The sequence below is a fragment of the Mustela lutreola genome, chromosome 2 (assembly GCF_030435805.1).
Source record: "Mustela lutreola isolate mMusLut2 chromosome 2, mMusLut2.pri, whole genome shotgun sequence".
Classification (NCBI taxonomy): Eukaryota; Metazoa; Chordata; class Mammalia; order Carnivora; family Mustelidae; genus Mustela; species Mustela lutreola.
In genome coordinates this window covers 171,741,981-171,765,200 of record NC_081291.1, presented here as the reverse complement: position 1 = coordinate 171,765,200, position 23,220 = coordinate 171,741,981, and the positions used below count along the sequence as shown (strand labels likewise).

At 36.0% G+C, this 23,220-nt stretch overlaps 1 protein-coding gene across 5 annotated transcripts in view; it reads right to left on the bottom strand.

Annotated features, from left to right (window-relative positions):
* The window catches only part of CBLB (Cbl proto-oncogene B), a 218,962-nt gene that overhangs the window by 28,665 nt on the left and 167,077 nt on the right, over positions 1-23,220 (bottom strand). For 3 of the 5 annotated variants that reach the window (XM_059164255.1, XM_059164254.1, XM_059164252.1), the window contains exons 13-17: positions 20,890-20,984; positions 8,415-8,561; positions 5,322-5,419; positions 5,075-5,206; positions 2,088-2,228 (exon numbers count right to left, since the gene is read on the bottom strand). In XM_059164255.1, the coding sequence (XP_059020238.1) occupies positions 2,088-2,228; positions 5,075-5,206; positions 5,322-5,419; positions 8,415-8,561; positions 20,890-20,984 (613 nt within the window). The remainder of the gene's footprint in view (positions 1-2,087; positions 2,229-5,074; positions 5,207-5,321; positions 5,420-8,414; positions 8,562-20,889; positions 20,985-23,220) is intronic. The other 2 variants (XM_059164256.1, XM_059164253.1) reach the window with 1 other exon arrangement.

Sequence of the window (23,220 nt, the reverse complement as noted above, 5' to 3'; positions counted from 1 at the left end):
GATGTCAACATTATGGAGAATGGAATTAGACTCCCCACATGTACAAAAGGAGGCCAAGAGACAGTCAGCAGGTCGCAATGAAACACCTTGTCCCCATACAAGCCTCATTTTATAACTCAAGGATGACTGTTGCTGAGCTGCCTGCCAAGTAAAAACAAAACAAGCAAAACCTCTATATAAAATAAAATGGTTTATACAACTTTATCTAATAAAAGGGGCATTTTCATTTTGTAATCTTTTAAGTAATAGCGATAGTATTTTTATGAAGTTTTTTTATGTAAAGCACAATAAAGAATAAAATTATAACTAAAACATTTTACAATTAACTCTTTTGGTTAAAAACAGGTAAACGTGTGTATTTGTGTAAAATGTTCTCTGCCAACTCCTGGAAAGCTTGACTTAATTTTAAAAAGAAGGCACTACGTTGGCTTTTATTTAATGGGGCTTAAATCACATAAATAAAAGGTGATAGGTACCTTGTAGGAATCTGACCAGAGACTTACACAGAAGTCAGCCTTGGGAAAGGTTAACTAAGGTTTAGAGTGACTTTTTTTTTAATGTTAAAATCCTTGTATAAAACAAAGATTTGAATAAGTGAAAAAGATAGCAAATGTCATTGGTGTTTATAAGAATGAATAGGAGCCTAATAGTTTTTTTTTTTTTTTTTTTTTTTTTTTTTTTTAAGATTTTATTTATTTACCTGAGAGAGAGAGAGCCAAGGAGAGGGGCGAGGGTCAGAAGGAGAAGCAGACTCCCCACTGAGCAGGGAGCCTGAGATACAAGATATGATAGGAGACTCGATCCCAGGACTCTGGGATCATAACCTGAATGGAAGGCAGATGCTAAACCAACTGAGTCATCCTGCCACTCCTAGGAGCCTAATAGTTACCATGCTTTCTCCTTGGATTAGAAGGGGTATGGCCCTCACTCTTTGATTGGTAGTATCCAGTGAATTCATGGATGCCAGGAGGGGAGCGAGGCATCTCATAGTGCGTGTGACACAGAGGACAATTCAATCAATATTTACTGATGAAAAACTAAATTCAAAATTATATCTTAAAAAATGAATCTCTTTTAGAAGCTGAAGCTACCTATTCCAAGTTATAGGTGTATAATTTGTGTGTCTCATCCATAAATTACCTCAAATCTTCTAAGTTATTAAACTGAATGGAAAAAAAATCTAGGAACATGAATACTAAAGGTGAATGATAATGGCTAAGTTTCCCAAGTTTTCACTGAGACACAAAGGCAGCCCAAGGTCAAACTAAGCACTTATAAAAATTTTTCAAATTTATTTAATATAAAAATGTCAGGTCATTCTTAAAAAGAAAATTTTTACCCTATGTTTATCCAAACCAAATTGAGACAAAGGTTTCTGAGCACGGTTCACAGTCTCACCAACATGACAGATCAGAATAGTTAATATCAGTAGATTCAATGTAACGGATTATTTTTTTCTGACAGTTCTGACTAGTGGAGTGGATGGCTTATGATAAGTCTCTTTGTTTTTATTTCTATTCCTCACTTTAAAGGCTAAAAAAAAGAGTTATGTTTTAATTTTTCCATGAAAAACAATAATTTGTGTTAAGATATTAATAACGATGGTAACAATAAAATGCAGATATTTCAGAAAAACTTATCTACTGATGTTGTAATAATGCAATTTACCAAAACATTATATTTTTGAATACAATTATGACCCAAAGCCATAGCCAGTAAAATTAAAACTTACTAGGAAAAAAATGCGACACTCAGGATCGGGAGAGTCTGAATTCTGTCCTCATCACTACTCGCCCAACCATGGAGCCCTTTCGGGTCTCAGGGATGCCTTCTGTGGCACAAGGATGTTATATGGGTTGGACGAGTTCTACAGCACCTATGACTCCGACTGCTTCTAACATTTTTGTAATCCTTTGCATTAAATCAACCAGTTGACAAGCAAAGCTACACAACTGCTGGTATTTCCTACCCAGATTTTCCTGCTAGAGAGTTAGAAAATGGTACATTACTGATGTTTATTGGACAGTACGATCCTAGAAATATTCTTGCTTTAGGTGAAAAGTTTTCTTTGGCTTTTCCCCTCTTACCTGAAGGAAGAAGGAAAAGGTCCTGTCCTGAGGATGGTCGGCTGTTGGAGCCGGGAGGTTTTGAGTGTTCGATGAGGCTGTGCCTTGCGGGAGGTGGGGGAGGTGGGAGGGATGGGGGGAGGGCATCAAAAGCATCTTCACCTGCATTTGAAGAAAGGTCAATATCAACAGCAGAACTTCATTAATGAAAACACAGCATCGGGCCAAAGTTATGATTGATTTTCTCTTGCTGCTCATAAAGAACTTCACCTGCAGGGTTTATCTCGCAGTTTACCAACTTTGAGAACGAAAGCTGCTTATTTTCTGGGAGTGTCTGAAGAGAAACATAGGCACACACACACACATGTACATGTGCGAACCTTTCAAACTCCTAGGCCTTTCTGGTAAAAAACACCACTGCAGGTTGTGAAAGAGCTTATTATCTACTTGTAACCTTTATCATGTTAAGACACGAAGTTTGAACTAAAAATTATTATAGGTCATACCATCAAAACAGAACTTCTTATGTAACAATAAGAGTTCACAGCCTCTTACTAGAAAATCACACTGTGCACAAGAAATTTAATGTCACAGAATAGATTATCTTTTAAACTTTATTCTTCAGGATTTTAATTCATTTAAACTAATGTTCCATATATTTCATTGTCAAAATACAGAAAATGTACCTATAGTAGAGGAATGTATTTTTCTATTTATCAGATATCTCTAAAGAGGAACAGTTAAATACAGAACTCTCTCCTGTGGTCCCCAAACTACTTATATTTGCATATTTCCCAGCTTTAGTAACTACAGAATATTGTAGCATGCTTTTATGTCTACTTATTTTCCCTTGCCACATCTTACTACTCTACTCATATTTTCCCCATCTCAATTCTTTAAAACAATAAAACTGCAATGTATGTATTTTTGTAAGTAATCTCAAATACTCTGTGAATAAAACGGGGTATAAGCAAACACCTACATATTCCAATAATAAAAATTCATGTATTTAAATTTATTGACTTAAGCCAAAGGTATATTTTAGAGAGAAATAGTTTTTATCATCCATCCAACTTGCCTTACAAAACATATTCAAAGTATTTTCTCTAATGACCATAAGTCTTTTCCTAATTTAAAATATTTGAAGGGACGCCTGGGTGGCTCAGTTGGTTAAGCAGCTGCCTTCGGCTCAGGTCATGATCCCAGCGTCCTGGGATCGAGTCCCACATCGGGCTCCTTGCTCCACGGGGAGCCTGCTTCTCCCTCTGACTCTGCCTTCCACTCTGTCTGCCTGTGCTCGCTTTCGCTCTCTCTCTCTCTGACAAATAAATAAATAAAATCTTTAAAAAAAAATAAAATAAAATATTTGAAGGTATGGGGAGGGGGGAAGAGAGCTTTGCTATCCTTCCAACCTTCAGCGATCTGCTACACTCATTATCTTATTCATCCAAATCTTTTTTTTCAGCCCCTAAATGTCAGGTACCATGCTAGGCACATGGGTAATGTGAAGATCAAAATCACAAGGCCCTGATGCAAGGAGCTTAGATTCCACAAGAAGATCTAAGAAAAACTCACAAAGAGGTATGATTCACAGGTGAGAGGGTCTCAGGTCTCACAGAGAGAGCTCTGCATTGTCAGGGAGACAGGAAAAGTAGAAAGCGGTATTCAGCCAGGTGTTACAAGAACAGAGAGGCCTGGCTATCAGAGGCTCAAAAACATTTACTCATTAAATGCAAGGACGGTGTCTTCCAGACAGAGGGAATAGCATAAAGAGTATAAATAAAGCATGAGATGTGTGTGAAGAGCGAGAGGAAGGTTGAGTTACAAAGACAGGCTGGAGCACTGATCTGCATTGTCTGATTCGGTAGTCACCGTCCGTATACGGCTGCTTCGTTCAAATTAAAAGTCAGTTCCATTCACAGTCGCACAGGTGAATGTATAGATTCTTTACATCACCACATAAAGTTCCACTGGAAAATGCTGATCTAGGTCATTTAGACTTGGGTAACAAGTCAAAAACCGGCACGCAGGAAGAAGTGGGAGGGAGGAAAAACCAAAACAAAACAGGAACACCCCATAGGTAAAGAAGTTAGCAGTTGCCTGTAATTGACGTAGGTGGGAATGAAGCACTGAGCACGGAAGGCGCGGGAGCCAAAGACACTGCAATTACACAACTAGAAACACGAGGTGATGGTGTTGGGAAAACATCAAAAGGGTCATTTGACAGTTCTGGGTGTCTAGCAATCGATTCAGGGAAGCTTATAGATGGACCTTCATCAGACGTTATGTTATGGTGACTTGTTACTGTGAAGCCTGAAGGTGTGCGGAGATTCTGTCTTCCTCATTATCTTATTCATCCAAATCTTTTCTAGAAACAGGGTGAGAAGCTTCCTACCTAGATTTAATAAACACAGATACCAGCACCAGCCAGCTTTTACATACACGTGTACCTCCACACATGCACACACACATGTACACACACACACTTTTTATCAAAATTCAAACCAAGAAGACGGAGATTCTCTGTATGTGTAATTGCAGTGATTATAAGACAGAATGTATTTCTCAGTTCTTTACAATAGAATATTTAATTTCCCATAATGTAATTAGCTAAGTAAGTGGAAAGGGGCCATGTTATGCTGAAAGAAAGAGTAAGTACACATTCATTAGGAATTGTACTTAAAAGAAAATCTCAGATGAGCACTTCAGGTCTACTAGAACACAAGGGCTCAGGGGAAGAAAGGATGCTCTCACAGGTTTTTTAGACTGCATTTAGTAAGTGAAGAGAGGACTTGATAAAATGCAGATTGATGGGCAGCCCTGTACACCACTACTTCAATTATGTAAATGGAATGAACCCAAGAGCCACCACTACCTAGAGAAGCCATTCTAATTCAGACAAATTCATACCCTTGTAAGTCTGTGTTACACTGAAATCTGGTAATTCAGATATTAACTGAAAGAAAAGGCAGGGTGGCTTGTTTGAAAATTGTTTTAAAGGTTTCAACCTAATGGAGGGATGAGAAGATCATAATCAGAGGGCGTCCTGTTGAGTGAAGAACCATGCTTTGGATTGTCCCGAGTTGGAGGCCTGGCAGGTGGTAATGGCACTGGATCAGAGGCTGAATCAAAAACATCTCCTAGAGGATAACACAAAATCTTAATGTATTTTCAGTACAACAATGGCATGGAATTTTGCCTTTAAATTCTGACCATTAAGATGTAGAACACAAAGAGAATACGTTTTATACATACCCTTTAAATATATGCCTAATTCAGGGATGTTTGATTTCTTCATCTCTGAAGATGTACCATGGGTTCCATTCAATATACAGTGACCATTATCACAAGACCTAAGGCGGAGATCAAAGGACAAAAATCATAAGGAAAACTATTTTCTTTTTAAAAGTAATTTGGAGGGTGATAGGAACTAGGAATCCTGCTCATATGCTAAAGCTTGAAATTAAATATAATTTCCTTTTTTGGAAATTTTTACAAAGAAGAAGTAAATATCTTATGGAAAACAATCTTTTTTTAAAGTGAAATCAAGAATTACAAAGGCCACAAAAATTACTGATAAGCTAAACAAATCTGTGAAAATTAACATATATTTGGACAAGTTCAATGATACCTTGTCAAGTTTTTGCAGTAAAACATGTAGTAAGGCTAAAATAAATATGTAAAAGTCCCAATGACTTATTTGTTGATGGTATGTAACATAGTATTTCTGTAATTTAAGCTTTCCTTATAATAAACTAGAGCCCATCAAAGAAGAATTATTAAATGTTCGGAAATTTCATTAAAATTCTGATCGGCATATTTGAAGACCTAGAGTCCATGTTAGAATTTCACTACTTCTATGACCGAAACTCCTAGCACTTCGGATAGCTGTAGAGAACAGACTTTGGCAAAGGCCTTGGGTATACAACAAACATTTTAATCTGTTTGTCTGCAAAGGATAATACTTATTTAAAAAGTATTTTTATTGTTTGTATTAATATACTGGAATCCTACCATTTGCATAATGGACAAAACTGGGGTATTAGAAGATAGCAGGAAGAGAAAGTACAAAGCACATTTTGTCTTGAGAATATAGCTGTGTAACAATGAACTCTCTGCTCACCAAGTTATTCTGTTCACAAAAAGCTATAGGAAGCAGAGTTTATATTTTTCTTTACTCTGGTTTACTCTAAATTCTTGGGGCATAGTAAAAGTACATACATAATCGAGGAGATAGTGGACATTTAAATAGTTACTGCAAGAGCGCTCCATCTGAAATTCATTTCCATTCTCTCTGGTGGCCACATCTGTTTCAGGGGCCAGAGATGGTTCATTTAAAAATAGTTATCATGTATTGAATTTTCATAATAATGATGGATTTTTACTGAAACTGAATTGAATTATTCATCTACTCTTTAACTCTTTCCACATATTGACAATGTATTTCTTCTGATGTTCCAAAGGGGGAAAACGTATTGGGAAAGGAAATGTTTAAGCTTAACGAGTGCTCTGTGGAGGACATAAGTTACTTCATCCATCGGCTTTCGAGAACAAATTAGATAAAAAATCCACTCCAATTAAGTTTAGGGATTATCAACATTTATTACTTCTCTGTAACAATAGGAAGATAGTAATGGTGGTCATAATTCAAATTTATTTTCAGGATTTGGGAAGCCTGCCACCAAAAATCTCATCCAATATGATCTGACAATTAAAATTTAAAGCATTTAAATTATACCTCTCATTTCTTCAGCAATGGGAAAAAAAAAAATGAAATCCCAAGGAAACCAAAAAAGCTCATCTTATTTCAGTCTTTAAAAATTACTATCCATTTGTCAGGGCCAAAAGGACTAAAAATTGTGACAATTTGTATTTGATGTGAAGGAATAACTTCCCTCTCTATAAAGAGTAGTAGACATTTGGTTCTTCTGATACAACAAATTGCCTCGCAGTTATTTATTTTCTCAATGATACCGTTTTATCAACAAATGTCTTAGACACCACTGATTAGCAAGAAATGCTTTGGTTTTCTTGTTGTGAAATATGAAGCCCTAGATGCAGAATGTTAGTAATTCTGGTGAAGAATACTACAGAGTGTTGATAATTCTAACCAAGATCACTCATGTAGACAGCTCTCTGGTGAAAATGAAGATTTGCTCCTCTTTTCCAAGTATTGCATTTTCACCTCCATGTGATACTCAAAGAAAGGCACTAAAACATTTTTTGGATCTTTCATCTGTAAAGAAGGAAACACTTCACTCATAAAATGCTTTCCACTGATTGACCTGACCTTGAAAAGGAAATAGCACACAAAGTAGAGATGGCAGAGATGGCTGAAGTGCTGGGCAGTTCTAGCCTCAATCAAGAGCTGCTGGAAGGCAGGAAGGCTGGGCCACTATCCACGGTCGACCCCTACACTATGTGCTGAGCATCGCTCCAGGGATTCCATCTCACAAAGGCAGTAAACTCACAAAGAAAGTTTTAAAACCGGGATTTGAGTTACTGAGTACCTCATGTAAGTCAGATGAGAGAAAAGAAAAATACTTGAGAGTACAGATGACTAAATCAATTATGAAGGGAAGAATCACCCTTCTACTTAAGCACCTACTAATATTTCAATATAGGCCACCCATTTTTAATAACTGTTATATACCTCAGTGGGGCTGCCACTTCAAAGACCAAGGATGCCTCCGTTATGAGGAGAACAAACAACTGACAAGAAGAAAAAAAAAAGATGCTATTTCTCACAATCTTATTCAATCTAAGGAAAAGTAAAATAGTTTCTGATTTAAAAAAAAAAATAGCTAAGGGAAATACTTTTTTTTTTCTTTTTACTTTAAGATCTGACGAGTAAAAGCAGGTAGCATATCAAGAAGGGAAATGAATATATACTAGTGAAATGAAAAAAATCCTAAGGAAGGTTCAGTAATACTTTAGTGTCTGAGCACTGATTTTCTTCGTGAGATATGGGCTTAGAACTGATAAAATGCACCAAAAATAGTGTATTGAAAATGGATGAATTAATCGCCACAATAGGTAATATACAGCAAAGCCTTATTAGGCTATGACGTGTTTTTGGGGGGGCAGGGTGAGAGAAGAGCAACAAAATGTTCCATTAGATTTACTAGTCAATTAATTTAGCTACATGACTTTCTGATTCATGAGAAATCTGCATCTTTTAGTACTCTCTGAAAATAATGTAGAAAATCATATATAGGAAGAAGGGGCTTTGACCAAGAAATAAGGATTTTTAATTAAATACATGTGATTCAGCTGCTTAAAAACAAAAACCACATATGATCATGCTTATGCAGGTATGAGGTGATAAAATGCTGCCCATATGCTTACCTAGGAGGAGGTTTTACGTTATGGCAATGAGATGGTTGTGAATTCAGGGAGACAGGATGGGATGAAGGAATCTTGTATTCATCGTCATCTTCCTCTACTGGGTCTCTGGTTTTCTCTGAAAGGGAATTTGCTAATGGGCCAGTACACCTACCAGAGAGGGAAGAAAATCCAGTCTGCTTTAAGCATAGCAATTCAGAATAGGCAAGTCAGATGTGATATAATCAAATCAAAAGAGCCATTTTGTCACTTGTATTCATTTTTCAATTACAGGCTAACATCAGAAGGACTGTTCTTCTACTAAATATAGATGAAAAGGATTCTTCAATCTTTTGCTAAGATTCTATTGAAATAAAAGAATTTTCATACTTATAATTTTAAATGGCACAGTAAGAAAAACTAGTATCCTGTCAAATTAGAAAGGTCTTGAAGTTAAAAGAGAATGTGTAAAATTATCTAAACCAAAGCTATTAAAATATTAACATTTTGTTCCAATTTAACTTAAATGGGTAAATTAAGATAATAAATATATACACATGGTAGTTTTATGTATTAACGAAGTCTTTATAGAAAGGTCAAACTTTCTGTCTCTTGTGAATATTACCTATAAGCTGAAAAAAAAAATCCAGTTCAATTATATGAATTCCTTCTCCTGTGAAGTTCAAGTACAATTCAAATTGTTAATTTTTTTCCCCAAGAACTACTAAGAACTAAAAATGATTGGAACAATTAGAAGTAGATAATAAGCAAACTTATTAAGTCTTTGAGGTATAGTACATTATTTTGATGGCTTCAATTCTCTGGCTAAATAAAAAAGAACAAAGATGAGTACAACAATCGCCTAATACCAAAAGAAATTTTCAAGTATTTTACTCATCCATGAGAGTAAATAAAAAAAATAAAACAAAGCCAAACAAGGAAACAAAACCTGGCTGATTTTCACAGTCATTGCTAATGGAGTTTAATCTAATCCTTGATTGTGCAAGTGAAAAATATAAAGTAATAACACATGAACCTACCCTAACTTTCTGATACCCAACCAATTTGCAAGACACTGTTGGTATATATAAACCCAAAGCTTTTGTTAATCATGGTGAAACCTTGGTTTCATTAAAGGTTTTTTTTTGTTTTGTTTTTTAAATGTCTGTGACTGCAATTTTGAAGCACCTTCTGTAGAGGGAGCAAAAGCCCTTTGGTATATGTGCCATCGACCCTGAAATAACTTTTTCATTCTGATTTCTTCTCACTAGTTAGAATGAGAAAAATTTTAAGGGCTTTTCTTTGTGCCCATTACAAGAAGACATTGTGAAAAACGTTTATGTTTTCAAGTTTCTACTCGTATTTGAATCCTAAGAAACTTCATAGATTAAAGAGAAATCTCTCCTAAGACTTTTCAAAAGCATATTTTTGCCTGTCTTTGAAGACTTTTTCAGTACTGATTTTTGAATTCTTGTTTGTTGAAAAATCTCCAAGTTCAAACGACAGTTTATAGTCAGGTGAAAGCACAGTGACACAGTGACAAAAAGCCTGCCGTCACTGCCCAGAGCCCAAGCTAATGACCAGAGGGTTACAACACCTCCTGTGGTGTAACCTTAGAAGAGGTATGTATATTCCAAATGAAGGCGGGGAGTACGTGGACTGCCAAATGGGGACCTGATGGGTATTGGGGTAGGAATTTCAAACATGACCTTTCTATGAAGTCTTATAAGCACGGACATCGATTTACCTAACTCAAGGATCGGAATGGGTTCTATCGACAAATGAAACAATATACATCCCTTCTATATCCTAATATACTTTCATTCATAATGAATCCTTCTTTCCTTTGCAATTCAGGCATATCTTGTATAAAAGAAAAAGACGTATTAACCAAATGTTCAACAAAATCAATGTCAGAAATCTGCCATCTGCCTGTTGTATTACTTCCAAAGATTTAAGAGTTCCCAAAGAGGCACCACATTGAGACAAGAATGGACGGTTTTTTGAAATCACATCTGTCATGACTGAGTCTCTTCAGTGATAAAGAATTTCATCTGGGTAACTCCTGCCCCTACTCTTTTGCTTTGCTGCAAATCAACAGATGGAATATTTCAAGGAAATGAAAAGTAAAGCCTACCTAAAACTTTATGGAATAATAAAGGCTTACTGCTAAAATTTACTAAACATAGATTATTAGCTTAAATGGATTTTAGTGGATTATATCCAGAAGTGGAAAATGTCTTCAACTGGCATTTGTATCCAAATCCAAAAAAGTGATTAAATATCCCATTTATCACCATTTTAATAAGTTTGAAAATGAAATTTTATTTTTCTTCTTTGTGTTTTTAAGGCAAACTTCTTGTATCAGTATAATATTCTACTTCAATAAGCCAGTTTATAAGAATATCATTCTAATGCATTTTTAAAATTGTTTGAAAGATTTATCTTATTTATTTTACAGAGGGAGAGAGTGCATGGGGGAGGGGCAGAAGGAGAGGGAGAGAGAAAATTTTTTTTTTTAAGATTTTATTTATTTGACAGAGAGTGAGAGATCACAAGTAGGCAGAGAGACAGGGGAGGGGAAGCAGGCTCCTTGCGGAGCAGAGAGCCCAACACGGGGCTCGATCCTAGGACCCTGGGATCATGACCTGAGCAGAAGGCAGAGGCTTTAACCCACTGAGCCACCCATGTGCCCCGAGGGAGAGAGAAATTTTAGCAGACTCTGTGCTCATCAGGGAGCACGATGCCGGGCTAGAGCTCGCAATCCTGAGATCACGACCCAAGCTGAAAACCAAGAGTCAGATGCTTAATGGGATGTTTAATCAGCGATGCCACACAATGCCCTCCCTCCAGTATATTTTATTCAGCATAAATTTTTATATCAAATTAACCTCATACAGTTTTTTAAAATATTTTTATTAATTTTTCAGAGAAAGAGAGAGAGAGAGCACACGCACAAGCAGAGGGAATGGCAGGCAGAGGGAGAAGCAGGCTCCTTGTTGGGCAAGGAGGAGCCCAATGCTGGACTCGATCCCAGGACTCTGGGATCGTGACCTGAGCTGAAGGCAGATGCTTAACTGACAGAGCTACACAGGTGTCCCTAATCTTATCTAGTTCTGAAGGTAAAAATCAAAGCAGTTTCTATCATAAAAAACAGCAATGTACAGTATGGACTTTGGGTGATTATGTGTCAATACAGGTTCAGCCGTTTTAACAAAGGTACCCACTATGGTGGAAGATGTTGATGATGGAAAGATGAGGCATGTGTGGGGGTAGTCAGTATAAGGGAAACTGCTGTACCTTTGCTTTAATTTTGCTGTGAATTTTGCTGTGAATCTAAAAAAAAATAAAGTCTCTAATTACTCTAAACTTCTCTAAAACATGAAATTTTATAAAAAAGAGAAGGTGCAAATAAGATAAAGAATTTGTATATAAGATACCAAAAGAGAAATCTCGATTCATGTAAATAATTACACTTCTTGTAGTTATATGTTGGATTTTTTTTTCCCCTTCACAAACTAATTCAAAAAGTAGGTTCAATTTTACTTGCCACTAAATAAGTGGTAAAAGAATTAGTTTCACAATTTTCATTGGCTATCATGTATGTTTAGTTTTGGCAGTGGAGAAAATACCTAACTTATGGGACTCAAGAAAATTTTCAGTCATTGATATGGCTTCTGAGAAATGTTTAGGATATCAGAGGAACGAAACAGAGCAAATTATATTTGGCTGGTTCCAAGTTAAAGCTGCAAGTAAACCATCTTATCATTAACACCCATTACTTCATTCCCTTTATATTATCATCATACCCAGAGTGGAGTGCTTTGCACTGTGGCTGTCATTTGGAAGTTAATACGCTGGTAATGTACAAGGACACATCCTCTCAAAGATGCACAGCCATTCTCTCCCCAACCCGCACCTCTTGTTAAACCCACTGTACGTTAGTTATCGGAGCCTTCAGTGAGAAACACATCCATTTTCTGCAAGTGTACACTTGAAACAAACCAAGAATATATTTTCCAACACTGTTCTTAGTGATTTGTACATTTCAACACAAACTCACAGACACACTCCTCCACAGCATTTTATATTCTTGGTGTAAGGCACATAATCAGAGGGGTGAACTGCGTATCCCACTGGCTTTATTTATGTAACTTATAACTCTAATACCACCATTGCCATGTGCTTCCTTTCCTTCAATTGAACAATTCTTGATAACTCACTTAGTCCATCAACTTTTCCAGAAAAAAGGCAAAGTGGAAATGTTCATTTTCACCATCTATGAACCCCCTGTGACACTGCCTGACAAAACAATTTTCTTTCAACTTTAATTTGTTCAATGATATGTATTTGGTACACGTTCTTTCACTGACGTTGTGTTTTCTATATATTCACCTACACCTGCCATCTATTTCTGTCCTGAACTGCAAAATGCTTAAGGGTCAACAAAGGCCTGGCATGGTATGTAACCAGGGGAGTACTCACAGCTTTTAGACAAAAATGAGTGATTATCGGAGAAACAGATGACCAAGCTGTTAAGGGGAAAAGAATGATCATTTTCAGGATTCTTTCATAATCTAGAAAAGGATTTTGATATATTATTTATATATTATTTTATATATTGTTTTCTACATGTAAGAAGGTTTATTTAATCACATCTGAAGGCAAGGTTTTAAAAATTAACTTTTCTTAAAACTGACTCTTCAGAACCTGCTGTATACATTAGTCCATATTTCTTATATTAATTATCACAAGCCTAACAGGGAAAATACTTAACTCCCAGAAATCATAGCCTTGGTAAGTGGTGACACTAAATAAAGTTCTCTTTGAAATGATGGCATATATGCCGCAAAATATTAACTTCCCCAGTATATCAGAGTGAGTTTTATAATACATACTGATTTCGAGGTTTCTTTCAGGACATCAAGAAAAGTTGGTGTGGCATACTATCACGTTTAACAAACCTTTCCTGTAAGCTTTAATTATAAGCATTTCATGGACTTGAATATAAATTGGAGAAACAAATTTTAAGTTGTATTTTTAAGTTAACTTATTCAGAACCAATGTCCACCTCTAAAATTTTTAGGGGAACCACTTTAGGAATCAAAAAGGTATGAGGAAACACATACTCTTCTTGAGAATCTACTTTTCCAGTATATGTTGTATATGAAAGACTTCAGATCATTTCATTCACGTTGATCTAGCTTTATAGTTTTACACTTCGACTTATACATAGACCACTTCACGATGTTATTTAAAGTGGTATCATTCGTAATCACCAAAAACTAGAAACAACCCAAATGTCCCTCAATGGAGGTGGATAACCAAGCCCCAGTATGTCTTACAATGGAATACTTGCTCTGGTGCAAGACAAGGAAGAAACTATTGATACACTTGATAACATGGATGAATCTCAAATGCATTACATTAAGTAGAAAGAAGCCAGAATCAAAGGACTAGGTACCACGTGATTCCATTTACATGACCTCCTAGAAGAGGCAAAACTGTATGGACATAAATTAGATGGGTAATTTCCACGGGTTTGGGATGAAGGGAACTGACATAAGGCACAAGGGGACTTTCTGGAGTGATGGAACTGTACTGTATCTTGATTGTGGCGGTAATTGCGTGGCCCTGCATTAGAACTCACAAAGCTGGATTCTGCTGTACATAAATTATGCTTTAACCAAGGAAAATTTTCATTTTAAAGTTAAGAATTCACTTTGACTCACTTTAAATATTAGTGATAAGCATCTTTCACAAATATGCTGAATATTCTTAGTGGCCTTCAAATAACTTTTTGAATTCTACAGGAGATGACAGAGAAATCTTAACAGAAACTGAGAAATGCTTGAATGTGTGGAATATGCAAAGAGGCCCTCACTTAATATGAAAATGAAATCTCATTCTAACCCCACATGTTTTTTTTTTTTTTTATCAATGAATTGATATGTTCATGGAGAAATGGAGAATATATGAGAGATTAGACGAAAAAGAGACAGTATAAGGAATATATTTTACATTGTATATTTAAATAGCACCCAATGGCTCACCTTTCTTTTTTTTTGAGATGGAGAGAGGGAGAGAGAGAGAGCGTAAGCAGGGGGAGGAACAGAGGGAAAGGGATAGAGTCTCACGCAGGCCACACACTCAGCACAGAATCCAAAGTGTGCGCTCGATCTCAGGACCCCAAGATCATGACCTGAGCTAAAATCAAGTCAGACACTCAACTAACTGAGCCACCCAGGCAGCCCTAATGGCTCACATTTCTAAGGCTATCTAATTTTTTATGATCATAAATGAGTTCTTTTTGTAAATTATAAGTAACAGGTCGGTCAGACCACTAGGGCTACTGTTGTATCAGTTCTCATCATAGTTTTTTTTTTTTTTTTTTTTTTTTTTTTTTAAAGATTTATTTATTTATTTATTTGACAGAGAGAAATCACAAGTAGGCAGAGAGGCAGGCAGAGAGGCAGGCAGAGAGAGAGAGAGGAGGAAGCAGGCTCCCTGCTGAGCAGAGAGCCCGATGCGGGACTCGATCCCAGGACCCTGAGATCATGACCTGAGCCGAAGGCAGCGGCCTAACCACTGAGCCACCCAGGCGCCCTCTCATCATAGTTTTTAATCAGAGAAAATTAAAGATTAGTGGAATTAGTGGCATTCCCTCTGTCCAGATTATAGCCATCCACCAAATATTGCTTTCCACAAAAGATGAGAAGGGATTGCCATTCTGTGTGAATTTAGAAATTATAATACTATAATAAAAAGGAGAAAAATAATATTCATACATCTTTTGTACACTTTCCACACATTATTGCTTTTTCTGTTGAGACTGGTTTAAAATGATAGACTTGCAACTCTCAACTGTTTTTTCATCAATGTTTCAACAAGTAGGTTGTAGGGATTCACCAGAAAACCTACGTTAGGATGGTTAAGCTGCTTTGCAGGAGAACTGAACACTTTTTCTTGCATAATCTCATTGATTTACAAATTAAGTATAAGTTTCAAATATTAAGTCGTATCAGCAGGTCCCAATCAAGCATTCTGTACGACACAACAAGAGAAGGATGCCGCAGCAATACTACTAGACACGTTGAAAAGAAGGACCCTCTCCACCGTCCCCTATGTATCATGTCAATTGTTACTTATAGAAGACTGTCGTCTTCAGGAATAGTGCACCTTTCCGTTTACTCAAGGTAAAACAAACAAAAAGTGCAGTATCTTGGCAAGCCTTTAAAAGATTTTAAGGTACTAGAGGAAAGTTGGTTCTGAAACTAATAAAGGAGCAATCATATTCAATTCACTTGCTAGGATTAAGAAAATAGAATGGCTCTTAATTACAGCTTAATTTTCCATTAAGAAGTTTTCTACCACATTTTCTTGTATTTAAATCAATAATACTGATTTCTTATCACTGAGAAGGGATTCATGTAAAACTGAAGTACATATTGTCTATACAGATCCTCAAGTGAGCAAAAACAGAACACGTTTTCCTGCTATTTTGATGCTAAGCACACGTAATAAGCCTGGTATGCACCATCTACAAAATGAAAAATTCCAATCCAGCTCATGCTCTTTAAGTGTTTTTAAATGACGATTCGGTATTTGTATTAATCTCTCCCGTGGCTTAGTACTTTTTTCTTCTCTATGTCATCCACTTCCTAGTTAAAAACAAAGCAAAACAAAACAAACCTCCCCCTCTACCATGAATTCACCAGATCATTTCATTCACATTGATCTAGCTTTATAGTTTTACACTTCGACTTATACACAGACCATTCTGGCGACTGTTTAAAGACAATCACAGTCACATGCGCATTCACATGCACAGATACTGATGTTTGGAAGCGTGATCTCTCTGGGAGCAGTCGAGGCGACATTCACAAAGCTACATTTCTAGTTTATTTTCCCTTGCAATTTGGCATATAAATGGAGATTTTTTTGTAATAACCTACAATGCTTACTAAAATTTTACTCTACAGCAATGTTCTAAACATATTTTCTCCAATTAACATTTCAGGGGTAACTGGTATAGTCTACTTCAAACTAATACTTTAATAGTCATCAATCTATCTATCAAACTAAATTTGAGCATTGGTATGTAGTAATAAGTTTATTGGCTTTTGACAGCACCTACTGAAATATTCACCTGAACATAATACAAGTTTAAGCATAGATGTTACGTTCAATTGTTCCCTCAAAACTTCTTTGTGTGTGTGTAATATGCATCCCAAACTCAGCAGATCCCTAAGTCTCAATTTTACACCTCTGTCCTGTTCCCACATCTGCTCTTTACCAGTCTCCCTCTTTGGAAAGTGGCACTGATTTACTCTGTTTCTTTAGCCAAAAACCTATGTAGGGATTGTCATTGACGATCATACCTCACAGATATCCAGGTTATTAACAGGTACCATTGGATCAAAATATGCCCCAAAGCTGACCCAGTAACTCCATCGCCGTGACTCCAAAGCCCTGACCATCTCTGACCGGTCTACTATATCAGATGACAACAACAGTCACCATTGGTCTCCCTCCTTTCATTTCTGTTGTTCTAGAGACAATTGTCCACAGAGCAGCCAGGAAAATTCTTTAAAAATGCAAATCAGTATCACATCATAATGCCAATCAAAACTTTCTGAAAACCAAACCAAAATTCTCATCTCGGCTTTAAAGGCAGTGTACTATTTAACCCTGGAATACCTTATTCAACTCTAGTCAAATTATTTCAAGACAAAGATAGTTTAGTAAAAATTTATACTACAAAGTAAAAATAACCCACATAGGATTTTTCCACTCTCCCCTAGAAAATAATAAGTACCCATGCTTTAAGCTTTTATTTAAAATTTTACACTTATAGCTAAATATCAATGATGTTAAATAGAAACCATTTAGAAAAACTATTTAAGAAAAAAATATGTACACTAGTACACTATGTACACTAGTACAGTTTCAGCTTGCTTCAACAGAACATTTTTTTTAAAAAATAAATTCTATATTCTTCTAGGTCTCAAGTTATACAATAAAAGTGACATAACTGCAAACATACAGTTTCATAAGAAAGTAACACTATCAGACAGTAGCCTCTTATATCAAGTAAATGGGAATCATGGTAACATCAAATAATTTAACACTTACACTTTAGTAAATATTTATAACAACACAATGTACATTTAAAAAAATGTAAATGCTAGCTGTGACTTTACTGAATTCAACACTAGGATTTTCAACATTTGTGAGAACTATAAATCTACGTTAGGTAATAATTTGTGATTTTGCTTTGGGCTGATTTTGAAACATGCAGAGAGAGTCTAACATGGAATTAGGTACTTGAACATCCAACATCCCAATTTCATTCCTATTTGCTGAGACCTCTGTTCTATGCCCCTCTAGTGCTAACGGTCCATACTCATTGGACTCTGGTTATATATTTTAATGAGGCCCAAGTAGACCAAACATAAAAAACAAAACCAAACAAAACTAGAGCAGTAATCCAACTCATACTGGCTTCAGCAAAGAGATGCAAACAGCCAATACAAATGCACACTTAAGTTGCCAAGTGTTTCACACATAATTAACATTATAGATGAGCACCCCTTAAAAAACATATTGCACAGAACCCAAAAAGTTGAAGCTCAAAAGTTGATTTTGGAGATCGTTTAAGATAAACAACCCCTTCATTTATCAGATGGAGAAAGTGAAGGCTTGAGAAGTTACCTTGTTCAGAGATAGACAAATTCTTAATATGCTGGAGTCACATCTGATTATTTTAATGTTCATTTCAGAATTCCATGCTGGTTTTATAATAATACAGCCCATAAATGATTAAGACAAGTGCTTATTAAAATGTTAAGTAACAAAGAAGGGCATGACATTATCTCTACAATATAATGTAAATCATGTAAAAAAAAATCTAAAAAAAAGTCAAAATGTTAAAACTCTGGATGTTGATATTTTGAGTATGCAGATGCTTGTATTTACATATTTATTAATTTTCTTTTTTTCCTACAGTTTCCATATTTTATACAATAAAGAACTGCTACCTATATAGTCAGAATAAAAAACTCTAGAGATAAATGTGACATTAAAAGTCAATACTTGTAAAAAAAAAAGTCAACACTTGTATTGTTAATTATGGTTAATTTGCAGCATGCAAAAATCAAAAACTAATTTGCTGTTAAATCTACATTGTTAAAATATTTCTCTGGGTAAGGCAACTGCACTCCTTCCGAGGGAAAAATCAAGAATAAATGGGGACAACATAAAATCCCATGTACTTACAAACTGAGGGACTACAAAAATATTAATAAAATAGATTATGCTATGAATTTATTTTTAACTTATAGGAGAAACAGGTATCTAATATTAAATATATAAGAAGGAAACTACAACTTCTGCTTCTCATTCCACTCAATGGTATGAATTTAGTAAACAGAATATACAAATTTAATTTCTAATTGGCAAATTTTTATTTACTTCATTTTCTGAATTATCAGAGTTAATTGAACTTAGATGTTTTAATACATATGTGTATCTATCTACCTATCTATCATCTATCTATATCCAGAGTTCATGTGAGGCTAGGATATCATAAGTTCTTACTGATTTAGAGCCTACTATACAGAATATGTACATTTGCTTCCAACTTTTATGTCAGCTGCATTATCTGGAAGTTCCCAAAGAAGTTACCACTGGAGAATACTCCAGTTAGCTTAGTTTCCCACTGTCCCCTGTGCCCTGAATGGTGTCACATTTCACACTCTTGCTTCTCCTGTCCACTCCCTTTTTGAACTGTGTCTATTCTCTATGACTTAGGAAATTTCTATCCTCTCTATGAAACATCCTTGGACTTGGAAAGTCTGTAGCAATCTTTCCTCCAAGCATAAGTAAAAACTAACAAGTTAGAAATACAATTTAGTGCATAATGTTCTCTTGGGATTTCATGTATGTTCATTTAATTTCTAAAGTCAAGTGTAAATTTCTTAGGGGCCGGGATTTAGCTTATCCTTCCTTTTGTATTCTTATGTATAGGGGAGGTCAGTAACCAGCAGAGGAAGGACTGAAGATGCTCTAAGACTTTCATTTAGAAGTGAGATCTTAACCAGATAATCAACCAAGTAACCAGGTACCCTTGGTGTATTTAATATACAGCAAAAAGAGTACAGTGTTATGGAAAAATCAGAAAATTTAAGAAAAAGATTTTTGCCTTTTAAATCTTATAATCTTTTTTTAATATGGGAAAACACTTTAAAATTAGAAGACAGTGGAACAGAGTTCATAGTTAAACGTGTAGGACATAAACTGTAGGAAGAGAAATGAGAATTAGTCTTACCACTTACTATCATTGCTAATGAAGATGTTATACAAGTTTTCATAAAGAAATACAGCCTGAGACATAGACCTTTAGAATAAAGATTCCGAAAGGGTAGTGCATAGGAGGAAACAGCTTGAAAAACTCACCAAACCAGGAAAAAAAAAAAAAATCAAGACAAAATTGGAGGGCAAGCATTAGGAATTATTTTAGGAAAAATATTTTAGTTGGGTAAAATCCCGTGGATCTTACTGCTAGGAGAAAAGCAGAGAATTAACTTAAAAAAAAAAAAAGAAAAAACAATGCCAGGTTTTAAGTAGGAAAGTAACCTGGGGAAAGCAGAATTTAAATTCATTCAGCTGTGTAAACAAAATATATTACAGAAAAGGCAGGTAGCCTAATTTAACATAAAGAGAAGGAAAATCAGAATCAGAAGACTTGGTTTTATCCTGGTTTAGCTTGGATAGATCTATCACTTAACTGTCCATTATGTCTCATGTCCCCATTTTTCAAATGAGATAACCCAGATTAATTTATTTTTCAGTTAACGGTGATTCACAGACCTGTACCCCTGGGGATAAAAATATATGTTTATAAAAAATAAAAAATTAAAAAAAAAAGATTAAAAAAAAATCTGTTGATACGAATTCTAAGATCACGACGTATCATCATGTGTAAGATTTATCCTTTCAGTTGTCCAGCTAGGAGGTAACGGGAAAGATGAGAAGATTATAAAAAAACCTTCAAAGAACAATCAATGGGACTTGGTGGCTGAATGGGTTTGGGAACTGGGAGAGCTGACAGACTCAAAGACTATTTTCTGATATCACACTGGATAGTTGGGATAAATGTGACACCCCTCAGGGAGAGAGGTAAACTGGAGGGGAAAGCTTATTGTGCTACTCTGTTCTCTTCTCGGATACAAAGAAAAGAAGTTTTCTCTCCCTGAGCAACTTGCTTGAAGTTTAGGTAAGTATCCTAAATGCTGTTACAGCAAAGAACTTTGCTTTGCTTCCCAGCAAAGAACCAGGAAGGATCTTGATTTCTGGTATATTAGTTTATAAATCTCACTGGATCATTTTTATTGATGTGTTTTTATTCACCTTGCACTTTCTGCACTGAGTACCTCACATCCACTATTACCATCACTTAATGCACGGACAAGAGATGTCCAAATTCAACAGAACTCACTTGATGCTAGGGAGGAGAGTGGCTGCGGGAGGAGGAGGAGAAAGCCGGGGAGGAACGTCATATTCTTCACTTCCCAGGTGACCATTGGAAAAGACCTGAAAGGAAATCAAAGGGCTAGTTTAAAATTTAACTTCTGGAGGACCTAAAAACAGTAGCAGCTCTTAGGAAAACTGTAATTTTGAAAGGCATGGGTAATGTCAGTTTATTTAAACAAGCGAAATATCATATAATTTACTTAGGAGTCAGTAGCACCATAGCGATCATTCACCATCACCCAAAGGAGTACGTTATACTTAAAAAATACAATACAACATGATACTTGAACACACTAAGAAGGGATATGTACGATAATTTCTATAAATCTGACACAGGTAGCTAGATACACAGACAGTAACATTTCCCAAATACCAATCAGTTTTTATGGAAAAGTTACCATTCTCTATAGGATTCCGTGAAGAGAAAATGGTACTGGTGCAATTCTTTCAATTCTTGCAAATAAAAGTATTCTAAATTATATCTCTCTGGGGTTAACAGAACATTTTTAAACTTCTTGATAAAACAGTACATGAGTACTATCAGAAATACCTTTCATCTTGCAAGGCTGAAGCTTCAACACTATGGGCAACGAGAGACCTGTTCTGGCTTTCAAAGTGCATGCAATTTTAAATGAAATTTTCCATGTGAACAGCACAAACTAGAACTGTTACTTTGCTTATAAGGTACCATAGAGAACTGGTATTTAATTACTCAGGGTAAGAAATTCTGATTTCTAGGTTTCTCAGTTACACTACAGAGACTGAACAATTGCTTGTTACTAATGCAACAACTTGAAATTAAAGTGATTAAAAAAAAAGAGAATAATATTGTATATTCATACACATATAAAAAAGGTGAAATGTATTTTAAAATCTTCAAGTAATCATTAAAGTTTTATCATGAGGCTCTTACCTAAATTCTTATTAATTCATAATTAAAAGGTAGGCTAATGAGGGGGCAAAAGGCTGTACTATAACCTGAAAAGCCCGATAGCCCCATCAATGACCTACCGATTTCTTTTCCTCCACTGGTATTTCTAAAATGGTATCAAAGCTTTTAGAATACAAAATGAAAGTCAATGCCCTTCTCAGTTTAAAATAAGAAACACAGTTTAAAGAACAGAGTTGAAATATATCAATGATTGCTTTTCAGAGTTATACAATCTCAATCCTAAAGCACAGAGGTATCACTCTAAAAACTAGGACCTATGCTGGAGTTCCATTCTCTCCTTTGCTGGTCTCCCTCATTAGAGGTGATCTTAGAGTTACATGGTGACAAAACAGATCCCAAACACCACTTCGTTCTGAATGCTGTGCTCCCACCTGCAGACATTCCAGCAAACTTAGAATCATTTCAGCTGCCACAACCTGAGTGAGTGCAATAAATTACCGGTTGAGCTAAAAATAAATATTTTATGTTCTCTGGGAATCTGAAAAGCCTGTTTATAAATAGGAGAAAAAATTGTTCCTCAAAAGTGCAGATTTATAGCATTGATTGAAAGAGTTTACACTAAAACTTCACGAATTCAGGCCTTCTTCCCCCCCCCCCCCCCACTTTAAGAGAGGCAAGGGAGTGGGGGGTGGGGAGCAGGGAGGGGCAGAGGAAGAGGGAGAATCTTCAGATCTCAAGCAGGTTCCACCCTTGGTGTGAAGCCCCACAAGTGGTTTGATGTAACGATCCTGGGATCATGACCGGAGCCGAAATCAAGAGACAGACCCTTAACCAACTGAGCTACCAGGGGCCCCAGATTCTTCTTCTTCTTTAATTCTTTAACGAAGGAGACATCTTTTTCTTCTGCCTTCCCAGCGGACTGTCCCCAAACTATCACAACTTCATTGAAAATGCCACCAATTTAAATATTCTGATCCTATTGCTCTTCTGCCCAAAAGCAGGAACAACAACGAAAACCTTTAAAACCTCTTTCCTGTCTAACAAATGAAAGACAAGTGAGTGTAGAATTCAGGACACTATATTAGTGGTTTCAGTCTGCGCTGCTGTAATTTCATGTACCCTGCCTATAGGCTATGTCATATGCATCCCCAGTGGACTTCCTTCGCTATGCCCGTTCCCCCTTCCTTCATGCCGTTCCTCCCTGTCATGGCCACAGAAACACCCTCCGATCTTTCATGTCTATGAGCCACTGACCTTCTTGCACCCAGCTTTCTTTATTCCTTCTTTTACACTGCATCTCAATTAGATTTGCTTTTCTACTTGAGGAGCCCGTATTGTTCTTTATGAACGCTTCTCCTATGCCTTATCTTTTAGTGAACTAATCGTACACCCGTCTCATTCTCA